Genomic DNA, 24069 nt, shown 5'->3' with positions numbered 1-24069 from the left:
CCACATGATGCTTATGATGTCCTACATTGTCCATGGTGACTTCAGATGCTGCAACTGGTTGGGCAGGGAAGTGAATTTACTGCAGCATTGTTGTTATGTGCAGCCGCTGCAGAGTGGAGAGTCTGCACTTGTCAAAGATGATAACCCCCCTCCATAATAAAAATCAGTGCAGGAAACACCCAGCACCACCCACCGCCAGCATAGTTATTTTTCACAATAGCAGCTATTTATTTAAAATGTTTTGAATTTTGTATGTATAAAACATTTTTAAAAAGGAATGGAGTTTTCTCATTAATTTGTGCATTTCTAAGGCTTGTACATTAAATCTCTAAGTCTCTAAACTGTTTCTCTATAAAAGTGTGCTATCTTTGCCTCACTATTTCCATAAGATAAAAAATGCTTGGGTAACTCACAGCTTACTTTTTTATCATAACAGCTCAGATAACCTCCCAACAATTATTGATGGGGTCATGACAATTAATTGGGCGTGTAATTTATTGCGCAGTGTGAAAACAGAAGGCAGCCTAACTGTGCATCTCATTTATGATCTCTGAAAGCAGTCAATTGTGATTCAGAGACTCTCTTTAACAATCTTTCACTAATCTCTTGTCTAATAGAAACACATTGCTGTCACTACTAAAGAAGCCAAAACTGTGCAACGCTAAAATAAGTCTTTCTGATGTGTATATCCTATTATAGATGTCCATGTTTAAACTAACATTCTGAGTAGGATCAGCTACATGGAAAATAAACCCCGACAAATAAAACCATGTGACATGTTTGTAACGTGGGTATACTTACACATTATCCTATATAACACACATTTATTTGTATTGAGCTGACATTGCTTTACTATGCCATCTTTGTATTGTGTTACTAACTGTCCCTTGGAGGAGACCACAAACTAATGTTCCTATTATAATCTAAGGCAGACATTTCCAACCTCATTAACCCTTGAAATAACTTTTAGGTCTCAGGTGCAAATAGCAACCTGGTCTAAAATTAAATTTGGCTGGGAGTTCTGTCTCTACCTCTTCCAAGGTAAATGTTATTATACAGGGGATTACGAAAGAATTATATACATACATTAACTGTAATCAAGTGGAAATTACTTTTTCTAATACATGATGCATTTTTGTAAATCTTTGTGGAATATGCTTTCGAAAATGTGGAGAACCATCCAAACAATGAGACCCTGGGACCTAAACAAACACTGAAAAAGGCAAAAATAAATTTTGAAAAATTTGGGAAGGGTTAGACCAACTGGACAATTTTCTTTGCTGTCATTTCTGGAGAGATTTACTTTCTTTATTGTCCCAGCGACAGCAGCCACTATAACAAAAAAGTGAGGGAAATCCAACATTTTGTAGTTACAATTAAAGAAAGTCTTCCAAATGAGACAAACAGTTATGTGAAATGGATAAAATGTTTGTAGGCATTTCCTTTTCCATCTGTGGGACATGAAATTAAATCACCTAGCAGGGTCCAGCAAACAATAACTTCCTCACTCATAACCTCATCACAAGCACGGCTCCAAGACATTTCTAGAGCTGCTCCAACTCTCTGGAATGGTCTTTCTCGTCCTATTCTGCTTGCTCCTACTTTCTGCTCATTTAAAAGAGCACTCAAAACTTTCAAACTTGCCTACCCATCTTCTTCTGTCTTTTGAAACCATCACTACTTCCCACCACTATATATCTCCCCTCCTAGTGTGTGTTACTTCCCCCACACGTCTTAGATTGTATATATTCATAAATCCTGTTCATTATTATTAATAATAATAACATTATTATTATTATTAATAATAATAATAATAATAAAGAGTTCCAACCCTTCCCCCCAAAAAATTCGGTGGAGATATGAAAACATTTTTTTTCTGGAAAACACAGAACAAGAGTAAGATTAAGGTGAATTCTAGCCTTAAGTTAAGGTTCTTTTCCTGTCCTGAAATTGGTTATGCTAAGTTCAATGTATATTGGTAACTTCATACTTGTAGCCAAATAAAGGCCAGCTCATAAATAAGCTGGGTTGGGCTTTACTGTCCCTGGCCTGTCCCTTTTATTCAATGGATTTCAGAACTTTTATAAATGGAGAATCGGAGCCATCCAAATAAGCAAGATTTCTGTTTGGAACATCCCTACATGACTTTATTAACCCAATGCAAGCTTAGTATAGGGGTTATTTCAGTACAGAATTGAGGTATGTATGAACCCCTTAACCAAAACCAAAACAACTCCTGGTTTTGATCTACCACATCTTTAATTACTATTTTCATTTTCTTGAAAATAGGTATTACATGAAGGAGGAAGTCTTATTTGTTTCAGCAGGCTATGGTTCAAAAAAGTTATCTACCACAATGCAGCCTAAAAAATTGCCAACTTCAAGTTAAAATGAGACTACTCATGATCATGATTCATTGATGGCCTGATTTATGAAAGCTCTCCAATGCTGGAGAGGATACACTGTTATCAGTAAAGCTGGGTGATCCAGCAAACCTGGAATGGATTTACTAAAAGTAATTTGCTAATTGTTAGCAAATGTTTTCAATTCTGGGCCAGATCCATTCCAGGTTTGCTGGATCACCCAGCTTCACTGATGAAATTGTAACCTCTCCAGCCTTGGAGCGCTTTAATAAATCAGACCCATGATTTCCATTCAAACAGTGACTAAAACAAACAGCTTAACAATCTAGGAGAAAAACCCATTTGTCTGCTTGGAAGAAAGACACAACGAAACATGGTATAGATACCAATAAAATGAGTTCCGTGGTCCAGTTGGAAACATGTCCACCCCACCATTGGCCTTAAACTAAGTATAAACCATACATATTTATCTATTTCCCTTTTCAAAAAAAAAGGAAAAAAAAAAAAAAGAAACAGTAATGATAGTGTAATAGTACCTTCATTCTACCTTTTATTCAGTAATGATATAGATGGTTGGTTTATTCCTAAATTATACTACAAAGAATTACATGGAACAGAGTAGCAATTAAGTAGTTACATGTAAGTAGTAGATCTCATTTCACCACATAATTTACACAATCTTAAACTCCACGTAAGACTTCGGCTTTGTCTATTACCAAATGAGGTTTCATTTTCTACATAAACACCTTAAAAAGCATTTAAATAAACCGCAGCACTCACATCCCTACTATTAAAAAAGCGATATTTCTAATATATACATGTTTTCAGTGTTAATTGCAGATCTCCACAATATATGCTCATCTAAAGCTGTTATCTTTGTAAAGTAGTTAAAGCAAATAATACAGCACTCTATTGTTTTTAAACAGTATGTTTCTGAGGTTTATATGCCTCAATTTTATAGGAATTAGAAAAAAGTATATACTTATTTTTACTTTTAATGTACTTTAATTGTCCCACTTGTTCATCCCCATCTGTATTGTGACAATGAATCCAGCAAGTGGAATTCTTGAGGGAGCAGGAAAGTTGTAATGAAATGTTTTCTTTCCTGCATTACACTTGAGAAAGTTGACAATGTGGTAGTCCCTTTATTACAACTTCTCATCTAAAGAAACAGCATGGAGGAACACAAACATGCAGATATTTATTGACCTCAAAAGAATTGTAAGAAATGTCACTGCAGCAAGTGGAAGAATCACATTATCTCCCATGCAAGATAAAAATAGAAATAGTATTTGTACAGTGAGTGCCAAAATCTGTCCAAAAACACAAGGGGCCAAACAGTTGTATTTTCTTTGTGCTAAAAATGAACTTGGTAGCAGAATCAGAGAATCACAATATTGCAACCCCTTGCCTAAAACCAATGGCTTTAAAGGCTACCTTTGCTGTTTGTTTAAATGTTCCATGGACTATAATACTGGCCTTGCTATACTACCTAATGAACCATTGATCCCAGATACTAGATAGTAACACTTTTAACTTACATTTGACAACAGTTAACTTACAGCTGACAAAGGTTCATCAAGTTCAACCACTAGTTCAACCACTAGGAAATAAACATATTCCAGATATAAAATCCTATAAGACATAGATGATTCAGAGGAAGGCAAAAAAAACCCTGGTACAATTTGCTCCAACAGGTGGAAAATTATTTCCTGATTCCATGAGGCAATCGGATGTTCCTTGGATCAACAGTCTCTGCTATCTTTACTTTAAATCCTTAATACTCAGTTATATTCAGTGCTTCTAGAAAAGCATCCAGATTTTTCCTAAAGCAATCTATAGTAGTTGCTGAAACTACTTCCACATTTTCACAAACCTTACAGTGAAAAACCTCTTTTTTTCCTTCAACTTCTTTTCCTAGAGACGCAAAGACTGTCCTCTTGTAACAATCTTAAAGTGAATAGTTGGGAAAAAAGTTCTCTATATAGACTATTTATTTATTTATACAGGGTGATCATATCCCCCTTAACTTGCATTCTTGTTTTGTGCGAGTGAACCATTAAAAAGAGAAATACTCTTAAAAACAAGTCATCAGTGGTATATTTTATATTTGTAACCTAGTAGCTTCAATTTATTTGCTCAAAGCTGGTGATAACATGGGCCACATATGACTTTGCATAATTGCTGAACAGCAACTGGACCATTGAAAGATTGGGATGTTATGTATATGGATGTGGTTACACAATCCTCACATTTATCATACAATTTAAAACTTTTATTGTATTGTACGTGATAAGAATCAGGTCAGGTAATGCTAATAACTTTCTGTACATGTCCACAACTATCAAAATCCAAACCATTATGACTTGGACTATGCAGACAGACCATTGAGGACATCAATTTGGGGCTCACGTATGTTCTCGCTTACAATACGCTTACACCTGTAAACCATTGCACATTACCTGTCTATCTACATGAATGGTTTCCCAAATATGTTTGGAATTTTATTCAACAAACACAGCAAATTATATACCCAAGTCATAAACATGTTAGGAAGTCAGTTCAAACAATCAATTCTATTGATTAAAACATTTTACAAAGAGAGTGACATTTCAGATATCAGGGATATACAATAAATGCAATAAATATGATTCTCACTGCATCACAAGTTTAAAAACATACAAAACCCTACCAGTACTTTTTGTGACTAAGTGTTAAAAGGCATTAGTTGGGGCAGCGCTGGGTCCAAGGTTGAATCTTGGCCAGGGCACTATCTGCAAGGAGTTTGATGTTGTGTTCACATAGGTTTCTTTAGACCACTCCTGTTTCTCCCACGTCCCAAAAATTTGCAGATAGGTGAACCGGCTCCCCACAAATTGACCTTGGTGTGTGTGGAAAAATTAAAAGCAGTGTGTGGTCTGCCAGACACTATATGGATGGAAGATGATATATATATTTATATATATATATATATATATATATATATATATATATATATATAAAACCATTAGTTCTGTATAGACATGACAATGTAATACATTGTTTAGGTTTGTTAAATAAGGCCAAGCTTTTTTGTTAGTGATGATAATCGAGTCACATTTTAGTCATTCATGCAGAAATCCAGATAGTTCCCAAGGGTTTGCAACCTTGTTTTCCAAACAAAACTCTAGCTGTATATAAAATTTAAAAGAAAACTCAAAATGACAATGCACATCCCTTGCCCCTGTACATAAAGCTTTTCAACTTCTCTTATTGCCTGCTAAGTCAAACCTATAGTGAACAAATTCTGTAGGCTGCCACTGCTGACCTTTTGAAAAAGCTGCCTGCCTGAATATTTCGGATGGAATTTTTTTTGGATGGAATGAACAAGGAACAGACCTTCTGTCCAACTCTTACTTCTCTACTTGTCATGGTGGCCATTGTCATTGAAACAGAAGTGCAAAATAAAAAGGAGCGGAAATGAAATCCTAATCTCAATGGGGTTTAAATTTTAGTATGTACTGTATATGATAAGATCTTTCTCAGTTCAGGGAGATTTCCTTTAACTTCCTGTTGTATGTCTGGGACAGGAGATAAAACATAACTCCCCAGAACACAGTGAGAAAAACCATAGCCCTTCCTACCCTATCCAAAACAAATGCATTTGACAAAGCCACTAAATAGACACTTAAAGTGTGAATTAGAAGTCTGATTGTGTTTAGTTACCCCGGACACAATGGGCCTGATTTATTTTAGTTTTCCAAGGCTGGTGGGAATACACTTCCATCAGTGAAACTAGGTGATCCAGCAAACCAGGAATTGATTTCTTCCAAGTCATTTGCTTTTTGCAAGCAAATGTTTTGAATTCTGAACCAGATCCATTCCAGGTTTGCTGGATCACTCAGGTTCACCAATGAATGAGTATCCTCTCCAGCCTTTGTGTGCTTTAATAAATGAGGCCCAAAGAAAGGATGTTACACAGACTATACGAAATATACTCTTACTGTCCTCCTACTAAGCCTATTAGATGGTCTGTAAAAATTGAACAAAAATATATAACCATAGCATACATATCCTGATATATTGAGCATTTCACCTGTTGACTGGAATGCGTATTTAAGTTTTACAAGTCAGTATCAATGAATAACTGTTTAACCTTTTTTTTAAACTGAACAGTTTGGCATGTACTTTGGGAACCCTTTACTAGAAATAGCTCAGGTAACGACAAACTGTTGACAACCTTCCTTTAACAAGTTTATTCATGCATCATTAGAAGTCATTTTGTCAGATATCTTTGTGTCTGTGATTCACAGGGGACATTCCCTAGATAATTCCTATTCCTCAAAGCTGCATACATTTAAATAAAGCTGACACAAGCTGAGCTATAAAAAAAAACAGATTGTGGGCTTAACTCAACACTGTAACATAACAGGTTTAGATCAACTGAGGAGATCCTACCCACAGCAAAGCTGTCATACTTGTGCTTCTAAATATGGGTCACTGCGCTTTAAATAGAAAATATTGCTATTATCTATAAGGATTCCTAATAGCCAGACATTTTACAAAAAAAAATAAAATATGGGATATATTACCTAAAGTTTTTAAGTGGAACTAAACCCACGCTACCTATCACCATTCCATGGTAGGGAGCTGCCATCTTCCTCCTTTGACAATCTTCGGCCATCATTCCTGGCATGGGCAAGGGTAGCTGGGTTTGTTGGGTTTCCCTGCAACTAGCGATGAGCTGCACATGCGCAGCTCAGTAAAATTGGACAGTTGGGTGGCGATCAGGCAGGTAGGATTGACTATTTCAGAAGGGACATCACCTGTCTCTTTCTGCAGTAACCACCTGCCTGATCTTGTATTTCTCCAAGCAGGACCATTTACACTATTCAGCTGTGTTAGCTCATGCACATTATTGTGTGTTGTATAATAGCAGGTTATTTCTGTTACTGGGTTACCTGACACACCAGAAAGGGTGCAGTAAGCTTATGTGCCAGCGCACCTCATGTATGCTGTGCATCAACGCATGTGTCTGCATGAATGGGACCACATCACATCAATGTATGTATCTGCCTCTAGTAGCACTAGAAAAAAACCTCCTTATGTTATTAGGAATAAAAAAAATTATAAGAAAATACCCCCCAAAAATAATATATACTCCAAAAAAAAAAAGATATATGATAAATTTGGCATCCCAATCAATGGCAAGGTTATGGTCAAATGCTCAGAGCAGTAGCTAAAATTAAAAAATTGCTCTGGAACATAAGAAGTAAACTGCTGTGGAAGCTCAAGTGGTTCACAGTCCTTAATGCACATATATATATAATAATATTACATAAACTTGTGTATTGGGCATACAAAGATGATTCTATTTACCTGGAGCAATGCATTATTAAGACACCTATATGGCGGGTCTATTGCACCACTTGTCAATATTCCTGCTAAAACATCAGCAAACGTATGGTAGAAAAAGAGAGAAGGTAAAATCTGGTGGCAGATGCAGCATTTTATTTTGTGCGTGCTGTCGTTTCAATAAAAACTAAAATATCCAATAAGAACACTTTGCTTTTCATCCATAATGTAACATAATGGTTCTCAAAGCTCTCTTCGGGGACTGCCATCTACACAAGGCTCTAGGAATAAGCAATGCACTCGATATATACACTTAATTTTCACATGAATAGGACACTTACTGTAGGCTAAAAAAAGGCCTGGCATGAGACTGAGAGAAGATCAGAGACAAGCACCGTACAGGAGGCGGTAAAGGCTGTGACTGATATAAAAAGCATAAGCTATACTGTATGGAGAACAGGCAGCACACAGTTACCAGCTTCAGTGTAAGCATAACATTTAAAGTGGTGTAACATTTGACTAATAGAGAGTTTTAATTTAAAAAAATGTCACAAACTACATTGGGCATTTAGCTATGTAATAAAAGTTAGATAAAATAATACATACATTTGTATAAAACAAATAAATATAGTAAAAGCGCAATGAAAAAAATGAAATTAAGCATGGGAGAACAGAACCTGAAATTTATCCAAAGTGGATCCCGTCCTTATGAAATTGGGTGGAAAGAGAATCACCTTCTGGCCTCTGTATTCACATGCTTGTGGGACCTGCTTAGATCTTCTTACAGACTTGGCTAATGGAACAATGCAGTTTGTGCAACATAAAAGTTTTTGTCTCCATTTTCTATGGAGACAAAAAAAAATAGCCACAGAGTTTACCTTAGAAGATTTTCCATGTGTCTCTTGGGGTAGTTGAAGTTACTTCTCCTTTACAACTATACAATCTAAATTATTGTCAATGTTAAAATCTGTCATATTCTATTTAAATATAGAAAGTAAATCTGAAGGCTACTAAAGTGCAAAAAAAACCCCAACTAAACTAAATCAAACTTTTATCTGACAAAGGTTCCCAGAGGATATCTATTTCCCATCATCCGAGCCCCAGGGTAGTTTGATTTTTGTGTGAAGTTTATGTAGCAATCCTTCATGAACCTTTGTGGTATCAAAATTATTTTTTGCAAATTTCCACAGATCAGATTTTATTTTCCCGGTGATCAATGAAATTATATCTATATGATATCAAAGGAGATACATAAAAGTAAATAAAAAAAAAGGATATAAAAGGAATAAAACCATATGTTCTTCAAATTTCACTTTTTCCCATACCAAGTCCCTCATACTAACCTTCCAACCTAATATTTTACTGCTAACCTAAATCTTGTCCTAGCTCTACATATTCAGTGTCTGTATGTGGCCAATTTATGACTTCACAACAGAAAATGCATTTGATTGGCTTATCCATGATCACCTGTGGTCATAAATGTCACATAATAGTCCAGTCACTAAGTACAAACAGGGATGTGAATCCAATGATCAATATTGACCCCATGTTTAAAAGACACCACAGAACAAGCTAAGTGCCATATGAAACAATTCCTAGAAAAAAAAATAATCTAACGCTAACCATATTAGAAAATTCTACACAATTTGTATCAATTTATGTCCACGTACAGATGAATGTCTAGGTTACAATACAAGACATTCACTAAAAGTGCCTTTAGGAAAGCATGACTGACACCTGATCTTGCCACTTACAGGATAAGGAAATTTTTTAATATCTCTAGAGAAGTGTTCATCCAGAATGAATTTTGCCATCTGATCCTAATTGCCACATCCTTTTGGCCAGTAACAAGAGTGTTTGTCCAGAGTATAAACTTGCATGTTTGCGCACACATTTTTGTCAGGATTAGTCATGAAATAACATCAGTAGAACAGATGCCTTATATTTTAAAGTGCCCCCCCATCTCAGAGCTTTTATTGGTTCACTTGATGAACCTGCAGGGTCTACAATAAATGTTAGTTATTTAGGTTTAGTTTAGTGGATCTGGGGCAGGGATTTTTATCCATAAAGCCCAGGCTGTCCATTCATGTCATACAGAACAACCAGTAAAGGATCCAAAAGGACCCTCTGCAGTCTACAGGAAGGGTGATTGGATTACACTAACAGTAAGAATTACTAATCTCTAGTGAACAACGCTACTTTACACACACACATATAAATATATATATATATATATATATAGTTATATATAAATATATATATATATATATATATATATATATACACACACATAATAAAATCTAAATAAAATAGGGTAGATTACATGACTATATATATATATACATATATATATATATATATATACACACATACATACACACACACACACACACATATAAGGTATACATACATATATATACATATTCCCTATTTTAGTTAGATTCATTAAAGGACAAACTGCAATTTCATTCAATTCTTAAATAAAATCTGGGTTTGATGCAACTCTGATCTCTGATTTCCGAGTATTGTTATAAATTTGTCATAATCTCTAATGTGCTAAACCCAGCTTGTAAGCAAAGTTCACTTAAATATGTTGACATTTTACAATGACATATAGCAAAGTGTGCTAGAAATGCAGAGAAATGTTAAAGATATTTTTCATTCTGCAATCTCTTTCCACATTTTATTTATTTAAAATTAGGAGCCCATATTTCACAATCAGATGCATTTGCCATTGTCTGCTTACAGTAAATCTTGTACATGATACACACTACTCCGCAGTGCAATTACTGATTTGTTTTCTGGTATGGAGTTGTACTGTAATGCCAGACACATGAATAATTGTAGCATGTGAAACTGTATTGGATCTATTATCTAATTTCTTTGAGGATTATTTTTTTCACATCCATTTGCAGCATGAACATATTCTTAGGATGTATTTTGTACATAGGAACATATAAACATCGACAACCAACCATCAGCAACCAACAAATGTATACGGAATAAAATGGTGAAATCCTATATGCTTTTTGGAGCAACTCAAATTTTTGTTCCATATATTATAACAATTCTATCAATAGTTTTCCTTACCCTATCCAAAAAATGCATTTGACAAAGCCACTAACTAGACTTAAAGTTTGAATTTGAAGTCTGATTGTGTCTAGTTACACCAGACACAATGGGCCTGATTTATTAAAGTTCCCCAAGGCTGGAGAGGATACACGTTCATCAGTGAACCTGGGTGATACAGCAAACCTGTAATGCACCTGATCCGGGTTTGAAAATGTTTGCTAACAAATAGCAAATACATTTTAGGAAATCCGTTCCAGGTTTGCTAGATAACCCAGCTTTACTGTGAAAAGTGTATCCTCCCCAGCCTAAAGAGCTTTAATATATCGGGCACATTGACTAAGTATGAATTGCTCAGCATGTTGGAGATTGCTGGATTTTTTCTGAACACCTATCCTCAAGTTAAACTGTTTTATTCTGGATATAGATTTTTCGGTTTAAGGTTTAGGTTCAAATCAAACATTCACTGATAGCGATTTTTAAACATTTATGAGGAAATTTGGGCACAGAAACTTTTATCATTTTAGGATAATTAGCAGTACTAGATACAACACATTCTACAAACATCTGCTCGGACTCCTACTAACAGATCATTTGATTCTAAGAGAAAATAGAATAAATAATCCTTCAAGGTTTGTCTGCAATAGACTTTAACTATAGCGGTTTTACCCCAAAATTGGGATTTGTGAACTTCAATGAATGTACTTTGAAAAAATTACAAACAAAACCCAAGCATTTGCGCCTTTATTACTGATTCAATTAAATAAGAAACTGTTTATTTTTTTCTGTCTTGATTACTATTTGTATAGTCATATCTTGATTACTACTTGTATAGTAAGAATGACTAACCACTGCCCAAACCAGCTTTACTGCCATAACAGGTCAAAGCATGCCAATAATAATTTCCTAAACATAAATCTCTATGGCTCAATGGTACAGTCTGCATTGGGAATGTATGCTTCCCGATTCTCGTATGCAGCATGGGAGTGATATCCATGAAATACAGAGTTGGGATTCTCCAAGGAGACAATATGCCATTACAAAAAAGGAAGACTAAGAAAAGCATTGGAACTACTAACAACCAACATAGAAGCATCAAGGTTAATGTACTGTAGTTGAACATACAGACCACAATAAGTATATTCCATGGAAACAATTGACTTTTACAACATATTTGACTAGGCAAACATTGAAAATGTGCCTGTTCACCTACCCACTCACAACAAAAATATTAGATGTGATGTCTACTGTTGAAAACTCAAATGCACATGGAGAGGTAAATTGTGCAGGTTTAGATGCGCTTTAATAGCGGCTGATCTCATAATGGCATGCTGGGGTTCTTGGAGATCTCTTTTATCATCAAACAGCTTGGGGGAACTTTCTAGACTTGCCATTATTGGTCAAATTTGCAGTTGTTTAAAATCAACCACCACATTATAGTGTAATGATTACTTATGTTTTGTCAATCATTATTTTTTACATAATAAAACTTGTCAACCCTTTTTTATGCTGGAAGGGAAGAAATTCTAAGTGGGTGACGACCCCTGTATTGTGACCCAACTCCTCAGTAACCACCCATAAACAGCTGGGTGGTTACTGAAAAGTGCAGGGTGGTGCACCCAGCTAAAAGGGAATGGGGAGAACACTGAATAATCTTTTAAATCCCTTCCATACTCATGGATATCCATAACTTTCCTTGTAGGAATTTTGGAGTGCTCCTTATCTTGGCATTATGACACCACGGACTTCACTAGCAGAAACAACATCAAAACCTATATATCCAAGTTTTAAATAAGTTCCACTTGAAAGCTTTCAAGGTGAGATCAATGGCTTGCAATCTAGAACATCTAAATCTAAATGTATGGATTTGAAGTGTTGGTAAAATTATGTTTTTTATATGACAAATCCACAAAAAAATTCATTTAGATTTGGAGAATAAATATGCTATGTCAATTTGTGTCATTTGTTTGGATACATCATCTATATCTGTCAGCACTGTTTGAATGAAAGTCTAATGTTTGAATTTTTATGCTTACTTTTTTTTTTCAGATAACCGTATGTGTGTATATATATATATATATATATATATATATATATATATATATATTCTGTATATATTGGAAAAGGGCATAGAGATGTTGAAAACATTACAAAACCATTTAACAGCAGTATATTATGTTGTTATAAAGAGCTCTTTCATAGCTATTTCAGTGACTTTTTGGTTTCTGTACAATTCCTTAAAAAAAATCTTATTTTTGTTCTTTCCAAAAACAGAATGAATTCATACTTTGTGCTATAAAAAATAATCCTTAAATAAAATACTTTTCAGGGCTGCAGAATTTCACCACATTGATGGTGGGGCTGCTTCATTTAACTAAATGATTGCTAGAAGACAGTGCTGCACTAATTAGAAGCCACATTTGAACTATTAGTGGTATTTAAAGTGTATTAGCAGCGTTAATGATTAAAGTAACTGTGTAAAAAGCAAGATAATTCCACTGCATGTTATTTACAAGCTTATTACTGATTAATGTGGTCAATTATTGCACAAAGAGGAAACACTTTGGAAAGTTTCTAAAATGTTCACTAGGGCACTAACCGTCACAGTGATCTCAAACAAAGGGAGACCGTCGTGTACCCATTTCTAACCCAAGATTTAGTGGGCAATTGGGAATAAAACATAAAACTAAATTAAATAAAATAGCAATAATGAAATATCTGATACAGAAGGCAGTTTATTGCAGGAACTGACATCTTGATCTAGAATTTAGAAAACTGGTAATGCAACCTAGGATCTGCATGTGCTTTCAATGACAAAAGAAAAACACACATGTGCCATATGAAGAGCGCATGCGCAATTATCTTCCTTGCTTTCTCTGTGGCCATTGGTTAGTTATCAATCTACTAACCTGTAGTACTGTTTCACTATTCCTGTAATCTCTTTGTTAAAGCTACTCCAAAACCAAGCCAAAACATTTATAGGCACAGCTTAGCTTATGAGTTTCTTTACCTTTAATCATATAATATATCTGGTAAAGGTAACTACCCTAGTCTGACCACACGACTACAGAAATAAGTATTTCACCATATTTTGCCATGTTAAAGAGGCCACATAATGTATTTAATAACAATGGCTTTAGAGGTATGTGCCAAGAATTACAGTGTGATAACCTATCCATAGAAACAAGATGAACCATAACAGTAACACTATACAGCAGTGACCTGAGGGAATGGTGTGCTATTGGGAAAGGTTGGTAAGGCAGGTATAGGTTGATCTATATGATAAAATATAGATCCCACCCTGGTGTACAGTTGACAAGGAATTGTGATGGCTGCTACTCCTTTCAATATTGGGCCTGATTCATGAAAGCTCTCCAAGGCTGGAGAACATACACTTTCATCAGTAAAGTTGGGTGATCCAGCAAACATGGAATGGATGTGGTGCAGGATTCAAAACATTTGCTAGCAAATAGCAAATAATTTTAAGAAATAGATTCCAGGTTTGCTTGATCACCTCACTGATGAAAGTATATCTTCTGCAGCCTTGGATAGCTTTTATAAACCAGGCCCATTGCACTGAAAGTGACATTTTGGGTTCAGTATTCCTTTACTACTGTTTTTTTTCACAAATAAATTTCCCTTGGGAAACATTTAGACTTCCATGACTGGTAAAGGCTCCCATCTGCCCCCCTTCAATGCAACCTCTGTGTCATACAGTTGAAGGCAGTTGCAGGTGAAGTTGCAGTTTGCTGCGTTTCAATGTTTTCAGGAAGTTGATAGGTAAAGATAAATTCTGGGTCATCTTAGTGTTCTTGCAGCAACCACAACCACTGAGCTGCAGCTGAAGGCTGTTGCATTCAAGTCAATGCAAGATCCAGCCGCTGCAATCCAAAGCAACTGTACTGCAAGCACCTGTACAAAGTGATTCTCAACTGCTCCCATTTAGTCAGACGGGAGTGTTTAGAAGCACCACTTAACCTGTAACAGATCGCTGACGTCAACCACAGGTCTGGAATTAGCTTAACAATGCTAACCATGGTAACCAAGTGCTGCCCAACTTGCTAGGATCTTGTTAGGATCCAAGTTTCCGGATATAGTTTTTGGTTTGTATATTTTTATGAGGTGACTTTTTTATTTTTTATGCTTGATATTGGAGATATTCTCTCCTGGTAATATAATTTTCCTTTTTTTATTATTGCATACATATTGGGACATTAATCTAGGCTTGATATTTGGTGTCCTGGCATTAATGACAATGTTATCATGTTTTAAACAGGAGTTTGGTATATGGGTTATTTATTTGCTATTTGGTTTTGTTTTAAACCAATAAAAAGTGTTTACATTTACCACTGCATCAGCCAAAAGACAACCATGGCTAGCACCATATGGGTGTTATAAGTTTTAGATTTCTATGTACTTCTTGTTGTGTCTCCAAGACAGTAAATGAAGGGAAGAAAGCTTATATAGATTGTAATCATTCCTACTTTATTTAAAGTCTTTAAACTAACAGCATTGCCTAGCAGACATAACAACATGCCTGTAACAACTTGTAGCCCCAAATCCTCTTGTCCATTGCCAGGAAGCCTCCTATGTACTGAACGACAGACAACAATTTCTCAAACTGTGAAATTATTTCCCACCATCTAACTACGTATTGAAACTTGCATTACTAACTTCCAAGGTACACAAAATAGAACATTAATTTAAAGCCGAATTGGAAGCATCCTTTACAGCACCTATGCTTTCAAAATGCTAGGGAGTCATCTTTTCCTGTTAGCTCAACACTTAACTTTTAAAGCAGCCATTCACACTAGTGAATCAATGGGAGCCTCTGTAAGCAATGAAAGAAAGGCTTTCTTAGTCATTAGTCATTAGTAGATGTACGGTATTAGGAAACCGGGCTATTGGGCAATCTAAACCTAAATTCTAAATACTGCTATAGCACCTAGGTAGTGTAAACACAATTCATACAGTAAACAGTCAATATTTGAGATACAATTTACCGACTTTAATAAAAGTCTATTTAAAAATGAAAAGTTTCCAAACTCTGGGTAATGATAACTACCAACTGGTATTTGTAGGCCACAGGGCTGGAAACTGGCGTAGGCATTGAAAGACTATGTTAATCACTTCTTAATATGTAACAATCTAAAGTGATTGGCTAAATGCCAAAATCTCAGGACCTTTTCTGACCATTCCATAAATGCTTCTTCATTTGTTGCATAAGCATCATATATAGTCTTTCCTATATTCAGGTTTGTGGCCATCTAATGTTAGGACAAAGCCCTTTACTCTCTTTGTACTTTAAATTCTGCTTCAGTGCTGCATTAGGCAACACATTTTCTTCTTCATACACTTGGAGCACACAAGTGCAAAGTAGAATGACTGTGTTGACCAGATATTCTTTCAAACACTCCAAAAGATCCAAAGAAAAATTTTTGGAAATCAAATCATTTTTGGAGCTTTTCAAATGCATGTACTGGAATGCAAAATGCAGCTGTAGACAAGATTGAGTTGTCTAAATGTACCTAAATAGGTCAACAAAGCAACACATTCATGTCAAACACAGCCTCTAACCCGTCATCCACACAATGACTTCACTGGGAATTTGTTGCCTTGTGTTTCAAATGTCAAACTCAGGAAAAAAATGCACAAAATACAAACCACTAATGCAAATTATTTTCATGTGATCATTTACACAGAACCATACTTTTAGAAGTTTAGCAGGTGCTTGTTTTAAGACTGCAGAAATTTTGGCCATTAAAAATTGCCATCATGGCCTCCCTGTAAACCTGTAGTGCAGTCATACAATAATATAGAAACACATAATATACACCATTCAGATGTAAATTTATCTTAATCTACAGGCTGTCACCTTTGCCAGCTATACAGTTACCAATATCACTCCTATACCCAGATGTTTAGGTTTTTCATAGAATTACAGTAGCGGATCAGGTAGACAAGACAAAAGTACCAACTATGCAGCTGTGCAGTTACTACACTTTGTGCGACAAAGTGACAGGTTAGGTTTAAAGCAATTTCAGTGAAACTAGGTGAATTAGGATGCTTTTTTAATGTTTTTTAATTGTTTATTTAATTACCAGGGGCTTGCTGTATTAGAGCATGGAGTGACATATTCCCTCCAATTTTAGAAACGCTTGGCTATAAAGATCAGAATGATAAAACACATACAGCAATATGATGTATGCAACCCAGGATTAATAAAAAGAGATATGGACATAGCAAACAAGTTTCACCTTTCAGTATTTAATCTGCAATGGGGCAAACAAAATTCTGCATGTTTGCTATAAGATTCCCTGCTCCAGTTTTCACAAATCATTCTACACACCTCTCTGTCCCCTTTTATTCAACATTGAAAACAAAATATTGCACAAAACACAAGCAACACCACTCACTAAACATACAAAAAGCTCATGTACAATAAAATATGTGGACATGTTCCAAAATGGACACTGGAGACCCACTCTAGCTTATATAGTAGTGGAGTAAGACATGAAAAACATGTAAAATATTGATTTTATAACATAATAAAATTATTATACACAAGCATTGTGCACATCAAGCTGTGTGAAGAATTTTTTGTGAAAGGGAACTTATCAATTTATTTGCATTGTCCGGTAATAAAAACAAAAAAATTTGTAGTGAGCATTCTGTATTTCTATCTGCTTTTACAACCTATAATCATCAAAAACACTTTTGAAAATAGCTGCTAAAAACCAACAACAAGATTGTCCAAGCACACAACAGCCAAAATGCATCCATTTAACCACGAAAAAGTTGACAAACAGATCAAACAGATCTGCTAAAAATGTTATCTCCTTCTCTACAGCATTGACTTTAACATAAACATAACCAAAACACATCACAATAAAACAAATACCATACCAAAAGATAACGTTATTTACCTGAGTTCGATTGAAAGCCACACGTGCAAATACTGCTTGTGAGATTCCTGCCCGCTTCAGTTCATCACGTACCCACTGGTAGATATCGGAAGACACCTCTGTGTTGGGCGAGACTTGTTGCTCCAAAGGCTTGTTAATTGATCGACTGACTGGAGGAGGGTGGTTCAAGTACTGTTGGTTTAAGGACTGCTGGGCTAAAAGTCTGTTCACTGCGTATTGCTGGTTCAGTAATTGAGCCATCACCAGCTGCTGATTGACTAACTGAGGGCTGATGGGTGCAGATACAAGTCCTGGGTGCAAGTTAGGAATTGGTGTCCGGACAGGTGGCTGACCGCTCAGAGAGTGCTGTCCTGGGGATGAAGGCTTTTCAGGGGTATTACCAGGAACAGGCTGCTGAACAAAGTTCACGTGGTTTGCATTTTGTGGAGATAATTCATCATCCATGTCAACTACAAAGGCCAGAACAGAAAAATTAGTTATGTCCAAGAAGTAACAGACAACAGTAATGACAACCATTATAATGTATTAAGATTTCACTTGTTTACAACTCAAGTTTAAGTTTCGGGACTACTATAGCTGAATATCAACTTGCATCCTGCTTTTTGTATTTACATGTACTATCAATAGAGGTGTCATTTATTTGTTTACTTAAACTAGTTTTGTAGGTTTTCTCTAAACTAAATTACTAAATTCTTTGTAAGCCAGTGTAGCCAGGACCCAAAGCACACCCTAAAAGATCTCTTAATGTGTACTTTCTTAAGCAGGTGTTATTATTAATATTGCCGACATATTATGCAGCGCTTTACAAAGTCCATAGTCATGTCACTAGTTGTTCCTCAAAGGGGCTCACAATCTAATGTCCTTACCTCAGTCATATATTACTGTCTTTATGTATGTTAATGTATGTTATTCTCTGAAACAGTCTAAGGTCAATTTTGGGGGAAGCTAATTAACCTACCCAGAAGTACCAACCAACCAACGCAAAAACAGGGAGAGCCTGTAAACTCAATCCAGGTGCCGAGAGTTGAACCTGGGACCTAGCACTGCTCACCTCTGAGCCACCAAGCTGCCCTAAGTTAGTGTTAGGTACTTTCCTACTTTCACATCCTTTATAGCCAATCATATTTTACCAATTCTGGCTGGTGGCTTTCATACACTAAATATTGACTTTTTATATCATATATTGATAGATCAGGCTTTGTGTATATGGGGGACAACAAGGGGACAGCACAGGGAATGTTTGGAAATGCTTCACCTGCTTCACAAAAATGATCTGCACAAGACCAAACTGGGTAGACTGTACACCTGTATGCCTGGGATACCAAAACGATAGCCTTTACCTTCTGTACAACAAAGCTACAAAGAAAAACATCAAGTTATCAAGTCAAAAAGATCCAACCATTTAGCACCTAAATATATGGGAACAGATTTTGCCATAATCATTTGATAATAACCCCATATGTAAGGACACATTTACAGATATAAATGTAAACTTACACAGAGAACTGGATGCCAATGCCATGACTTTCACCCCCAGCTACACACTTTCAGTTGCAAAAATCAGTCCCAGGACTTTGGAACAGCCAAAGTATAGGAGATCATACAATACAAAAAAGTATTGATGACCTATTTAGGCATCAGGTTAAATTTTAGGGAACACTGGCCTCCTGGACATACCTGGCTTTAATAAATATTGGATGATTAACTTACCAAGTACAGCTGCTCATGTTACATGGTATACTTATTATTAAAATTGGACCTGACCGTAAACATTTAGTGATTTGATATGACGATTCTATAGGAATGAACCATTTATAAGTTTTATTCTCTATAATAAAATTTCTTCTGAAAATGCTAGATGCCTGGTTACATCTGGTTTCAAAATTTTAAGTCACTGGGCAGTTTAGGTCTGAAACAAGTATGCAGAGAATGAAGCCAGGACTGTGCGTATTGGATCAGTGACTTAACAAGTACTCAAGCCTGAGGATGTAAATGATATATAGGATGTTCATTGAATTTACTAAAGCTGAGAAATTGGGAAGAACCCCGGGTAGGTACTCAGCTTATAGAGCCCAACATTTTGGGAACCAGTACTGATCAGTTGATATTCTTCATACACATGTTACTTCATACACTATGCCAACAATAGAAACATTCACCTGCAAGTGCTTTATAATGTCTTGAAATGTACAGTTTGCAATAAGAACTGCCTTATCACTCAGCCTGCCACAAGAAGCAATACACATACCCAGATGTAAAAAAAAATAAAACTTCTGGATAATAATAGAACAAATATTACCCAAGCCAAGTTAGTGACTTGTGATATTAGACACCATCAACAAAGTCTGCTGCAATATATTGGGCCAAGAGTGAATTCATACTGGCATCTGGCACGTTGGGATAAATTATTTTTTAAATGGCCTTGGGGTCATTGAATTAATACAGTGCTGACCTTGTATTTGAAAAGTTCAGATAACTGATGAGCCCTTTTTAAAATAGATTTTGGCATTAGGCAGCATATCTGATTAATTCTGCTATCAGATAGTTATGAAGGCAAAGTTCAGCCATATTAATTAAATAAAAATATTCTCTATATATACACATGCAGAAAAACACATAAGTATACGGCTTGTTAGATGAACTGAGTTTTCTGATCTGGGTTTATGTTTTTTGGTGGCACACACAATACACAAGTACAAAACTTACAGAAGCCTAGTGTAGGAATGCAGGTGTGCATACCATAAAACAGCAGATCTGACATAAATCACTGTGTGATAACCGGTATTCAGGCCAACTGGATGGGTCTTGTATAACTGCTATACATACGCAGGACCAAACCAAAAAGACTTAGCCAATTGGCACTTAGACATCAGAAACAGCACTAAAAACAGATACCCAAATGTACTGCAGCAGATTTTGTCTAGTCAGAAGCAGTAGGTAGTTATAATCCCACATATAAGGTCACCTTTGCTGCTTTAAAGTAGAAGTATGCAGGGAAGTGGATTTATGAAAAAGAGATCAGGGAACACAACGCTATGACTTGATCTTTCGCCCGCAGCAACCCACTTTATCTTCGATTGCATAAATCAGTTCCAGGACTTTCAAACAGCTAAAGTATGTGAGTCCATTAGCAAGAGTACTAATAATAAAATTAGGCATCAGGTGCATTTTTAAGGCACATTGGCTACGTGGCTGCTTGGTCTTGCCCAGCCTTAATTAAGTAATGGACGATTAATTTAACAAGTACAGTGGCTCACGCTACCTGATATTACAACTGAACTTGCTGCATGTGAACATTTTGTGCTGTAATATGAATTGTCTACATTCTGGAGCTGGGCTCACATATTAATATATACTGCATGAAAATAGGTTAGAATAGATAAAAAGCGAGGCAAAAATGTTTAGATCCTCCATGTTGCTTTCTTATGAAATGAACACTAAAAATGAACGGTTGATGTGGACAATAGTGCCAATATTCAGAATTCACCAGGGAGTCCAAATCGTTATTAAAGTAAAACTAAATGTTTTTATTGCTGCCTGTGTTCCTGTTCATTCTCTAGTATTTTTCATATCACCAGGAATTAATAAAGAGTAAATCCAAAATATTAAGTTGCCACCAGAAAAGGAATACAGCTTCCAATGGAGACAATTGTCTTACAGAGGATTTCCCCGACATTGGAAAGAAGTTTTCTACAGGACAAGAAGTTAGGGCAAATCTCTCTACACAGAAACGGACGGCAAAAATTGGTTTCAACCCTCCACTAGTCTATCCTACAAAAAGAAAAGTTTTGGCTTTCAGTACAACTTAATTTGTAAAAGAAAATCCTTCCAAAAACAGTGATTTCCACTGCAGCAATTTGGTGCTGTACAGTCAGTATTAATAATGTGTTATATATACATATCCCTGGCAACAGGAGTCATTAAAACCAGGTTCTAGGGATGATTTTGAGTCATTCAAAACAAATATGTTAACTCAAAAGTGAATGAGCTCAACCAGATTTCACATTTTATATCCAATCAATCAATTTTTCACTTTATTTATTAAACTCCAAAAGTACTTTGCAAAGTAAAACTGCTCTATTCCCTTACTAAATCAACCCCAATATATTAATTAATCTAAATGGAGTTCAATCAAATATGTTTTAGAATTATATAAAAAGGGGATGTTAATGCAAATGTGAAAATATTTCTCAGATTTAATTGCTTTTACCAATTTGTAGAGTTCCCCCACACCATGTTTTGTCACTAGGACCGGAACTAAATGAAAATCTCCCCCACTGGGGCCGGAGGTGTTTAGAAAACACAGGTCATAACACTTGTGTGCAGTTTATGTTGCACATTAAAACCTGTGTGCCATGATGTGCAATATATGAAAGGTACTATTGATTCTGAAGGCCAGCTTAATACATATAAAAAAGTAAAATAGACTGTGGTATTGACATATGGCATATGAGGTAGGGACATTAGATTGTGAGCCCCCTTGAGGGACAGCTGGTGACATAACTATAGACCTTGCACAGCGCTGCATAATATGTCGGCGCTATATAAATACTGTGTAATAATAATAATAATAATAATAAAAAAAGCACTTCCCCTACAGATCACATATGTGAAAACCGTATGTCAAGGTTTGTTGAGTTGGCCAAAAATAGCGCACACATATTTCTTTGTCCATGTAGAATCCTCACTGACCCAATACTGAGCATATGGGCTGCCATTTAGTAACACATTACAAAGTGCTCTGAAATGTGCGATATGCGTAAATAGGCCCTAAAGGAAAAAAAAGTTGAATACCCCAAACCCAACAAATCCAAAAACAGAAAAGAAAAAATCAGGATATATTAACTAAATAGACTCTCTAATGTCTTGTTTCTGGGATGGGCAATAAGTGAAAATGGCCTAGACTAGGGACAATATTCTAAAACAAAGCATGAATCAGGCCATGTTGACAGCTGAAAACAATGCAGCAAGAAACAATGCATTGTTTTAATTAAAAAGGTAATTTGTCTATATGGATACTCTCTTTGCTCTGGTGCTTGAAGCAGCTAAAATCTCAGCACTTTTCTCTGTGCCAAAACAATCGGGAAGGCAATGTTAAAATAGGGATGCTTAAACAAAGCACACTATAATTTACATGCCACAGCAAGAGACATCTATTAAGTATATGTAGAAACCATTAAAAAGGAGTAGCTGACAAATGTATTTACAAACTACATATCTACAGCTTTTAAAGTATCTCTCTCAAAAATAAAAAGCAATGGGAATATACACATGTCATTTAAACTGGATACTTTTTGCATAATGAAGAAAATGGTTCTACATATACACGTATGAACAATTTATTCTTAGGTAGGGTAAACAAAACTTTTACAAAGATTTAGAATAAAACAAACATGCATCTGTATTTATTGCACGTTTGTTATAAGGGCCAGACTTCTACAACTAGAACATGTAGGCATGTAATTTTTGGTGCCCAAAGCAATGCTCCGGTCTTATGCTGTATTAGGAGAGAGTGGGTGTTTAAATAAATTTATATGAGGTGGCTGCATTTCTACAGACAATGGGGAGAAAAAGTTTTGTTCTCTTATTTGAGTCTACAGGCACCAGACTTAGGCTGGGTACACACTTGCAATAATTGTAGTTGGAAAGGATCTTTCACTATTGGAGTGAATGTTTTACGATCCTTTCCATTGACAAAGGACTGCACAATGTATGAACGAGCACTGTGTACATACAGCGTTGTTGTGCTCTATGGGGAGGGGAGGGAGGAGAGTGATCGAGTGAGAGTGAGCGATCTCTCCCCTTCACTTTCATTACGATCATTCATCATTCGTGGACCTGTCAGTACGGATCGCTGTACACACAGCAGATTCTGGTCCGATATGAGCCCTGAGGCGATTATCAGAGGAGAATCATCTGACTGTGTACATAGCCTTATGAATAATCCGACTCTAATGAAAATAGTTGCTAACAACCTACATGTAAAGTGTAGGTAATGTATGTATAGAAATGTGTGTGTATATATATGAATTGTGTGTGTATATCTATATATATTTTTTTCTTGTGTCCCTGTTGGAAGATTTGTATTCTTTCCCTATTCTGGTAACTTAAAACCTATCCCCAGCAGAAAAGAAAGTAGTCAAACCCTTCAATACACTGTCCAAATCTAAAGTAATATTTGGCTTTATAAACCCCCTAAGTCCTGTGATGATGGTTTTGGACTTGTGGTTCAGAGAAGCTTCTGAGATTATTTAGAATGCAGTGACAAATACATTTGACCTGCAGTTGACCTCCTTGTAACTAAGCATTAGTTGTGCTTCAAATTAGTTTTAAATTCCCATAGACTTGTAGCAAAACAAGCAAATAAACCCTTGTTA

The 24069-nt window shown here is 35.8% G+C and overlaps 1 protein-coding gene across 7 annotated transcripts in view; it reads right to left on the bottom strand.

Moving 5' to 3' along the window:
* The window catches only part of SATB1 (SATB homeobox 1), a 126242-nt gene that overhangs the window by 31715 nt on the left and 70458 nt on the right, over positions 1–24069 (bottom strand). For all 7 annotated transcript variants that reach the window (XM_072412430.1, XM_072412431.1, XM_072412432.1 and 4 more), the window contains one exon: positions 17693–18141. In XM_072412430.1, coding sequence (XP_072268531.1) covers positions 17693–18141 — 449 coding nt within the window. The remainder of the gene's footprint in view (positions 1–17692; positions 18142–24069) is intronic.

Source organism: Pyxicephalus adspersus, chromosome 5, assembly GCF_032062135.1.
Source record: "Pyxicephalus adspersus chromosome 5, UCB_Pads_2.0, whole genome shotgun sequence".
Lineage (NCBI taxonomy): Eukaryota > Metazoa > Chordata > Amphibia > Anura > Pyxicephalidae > Pyxicephalus > Pyxicephalus adspersus.
The sequence above is the reverse complement of the archived record's forward strand: the minus strand, read 5'-3'. Positions and strand labels throughout refer to the sequence as shown.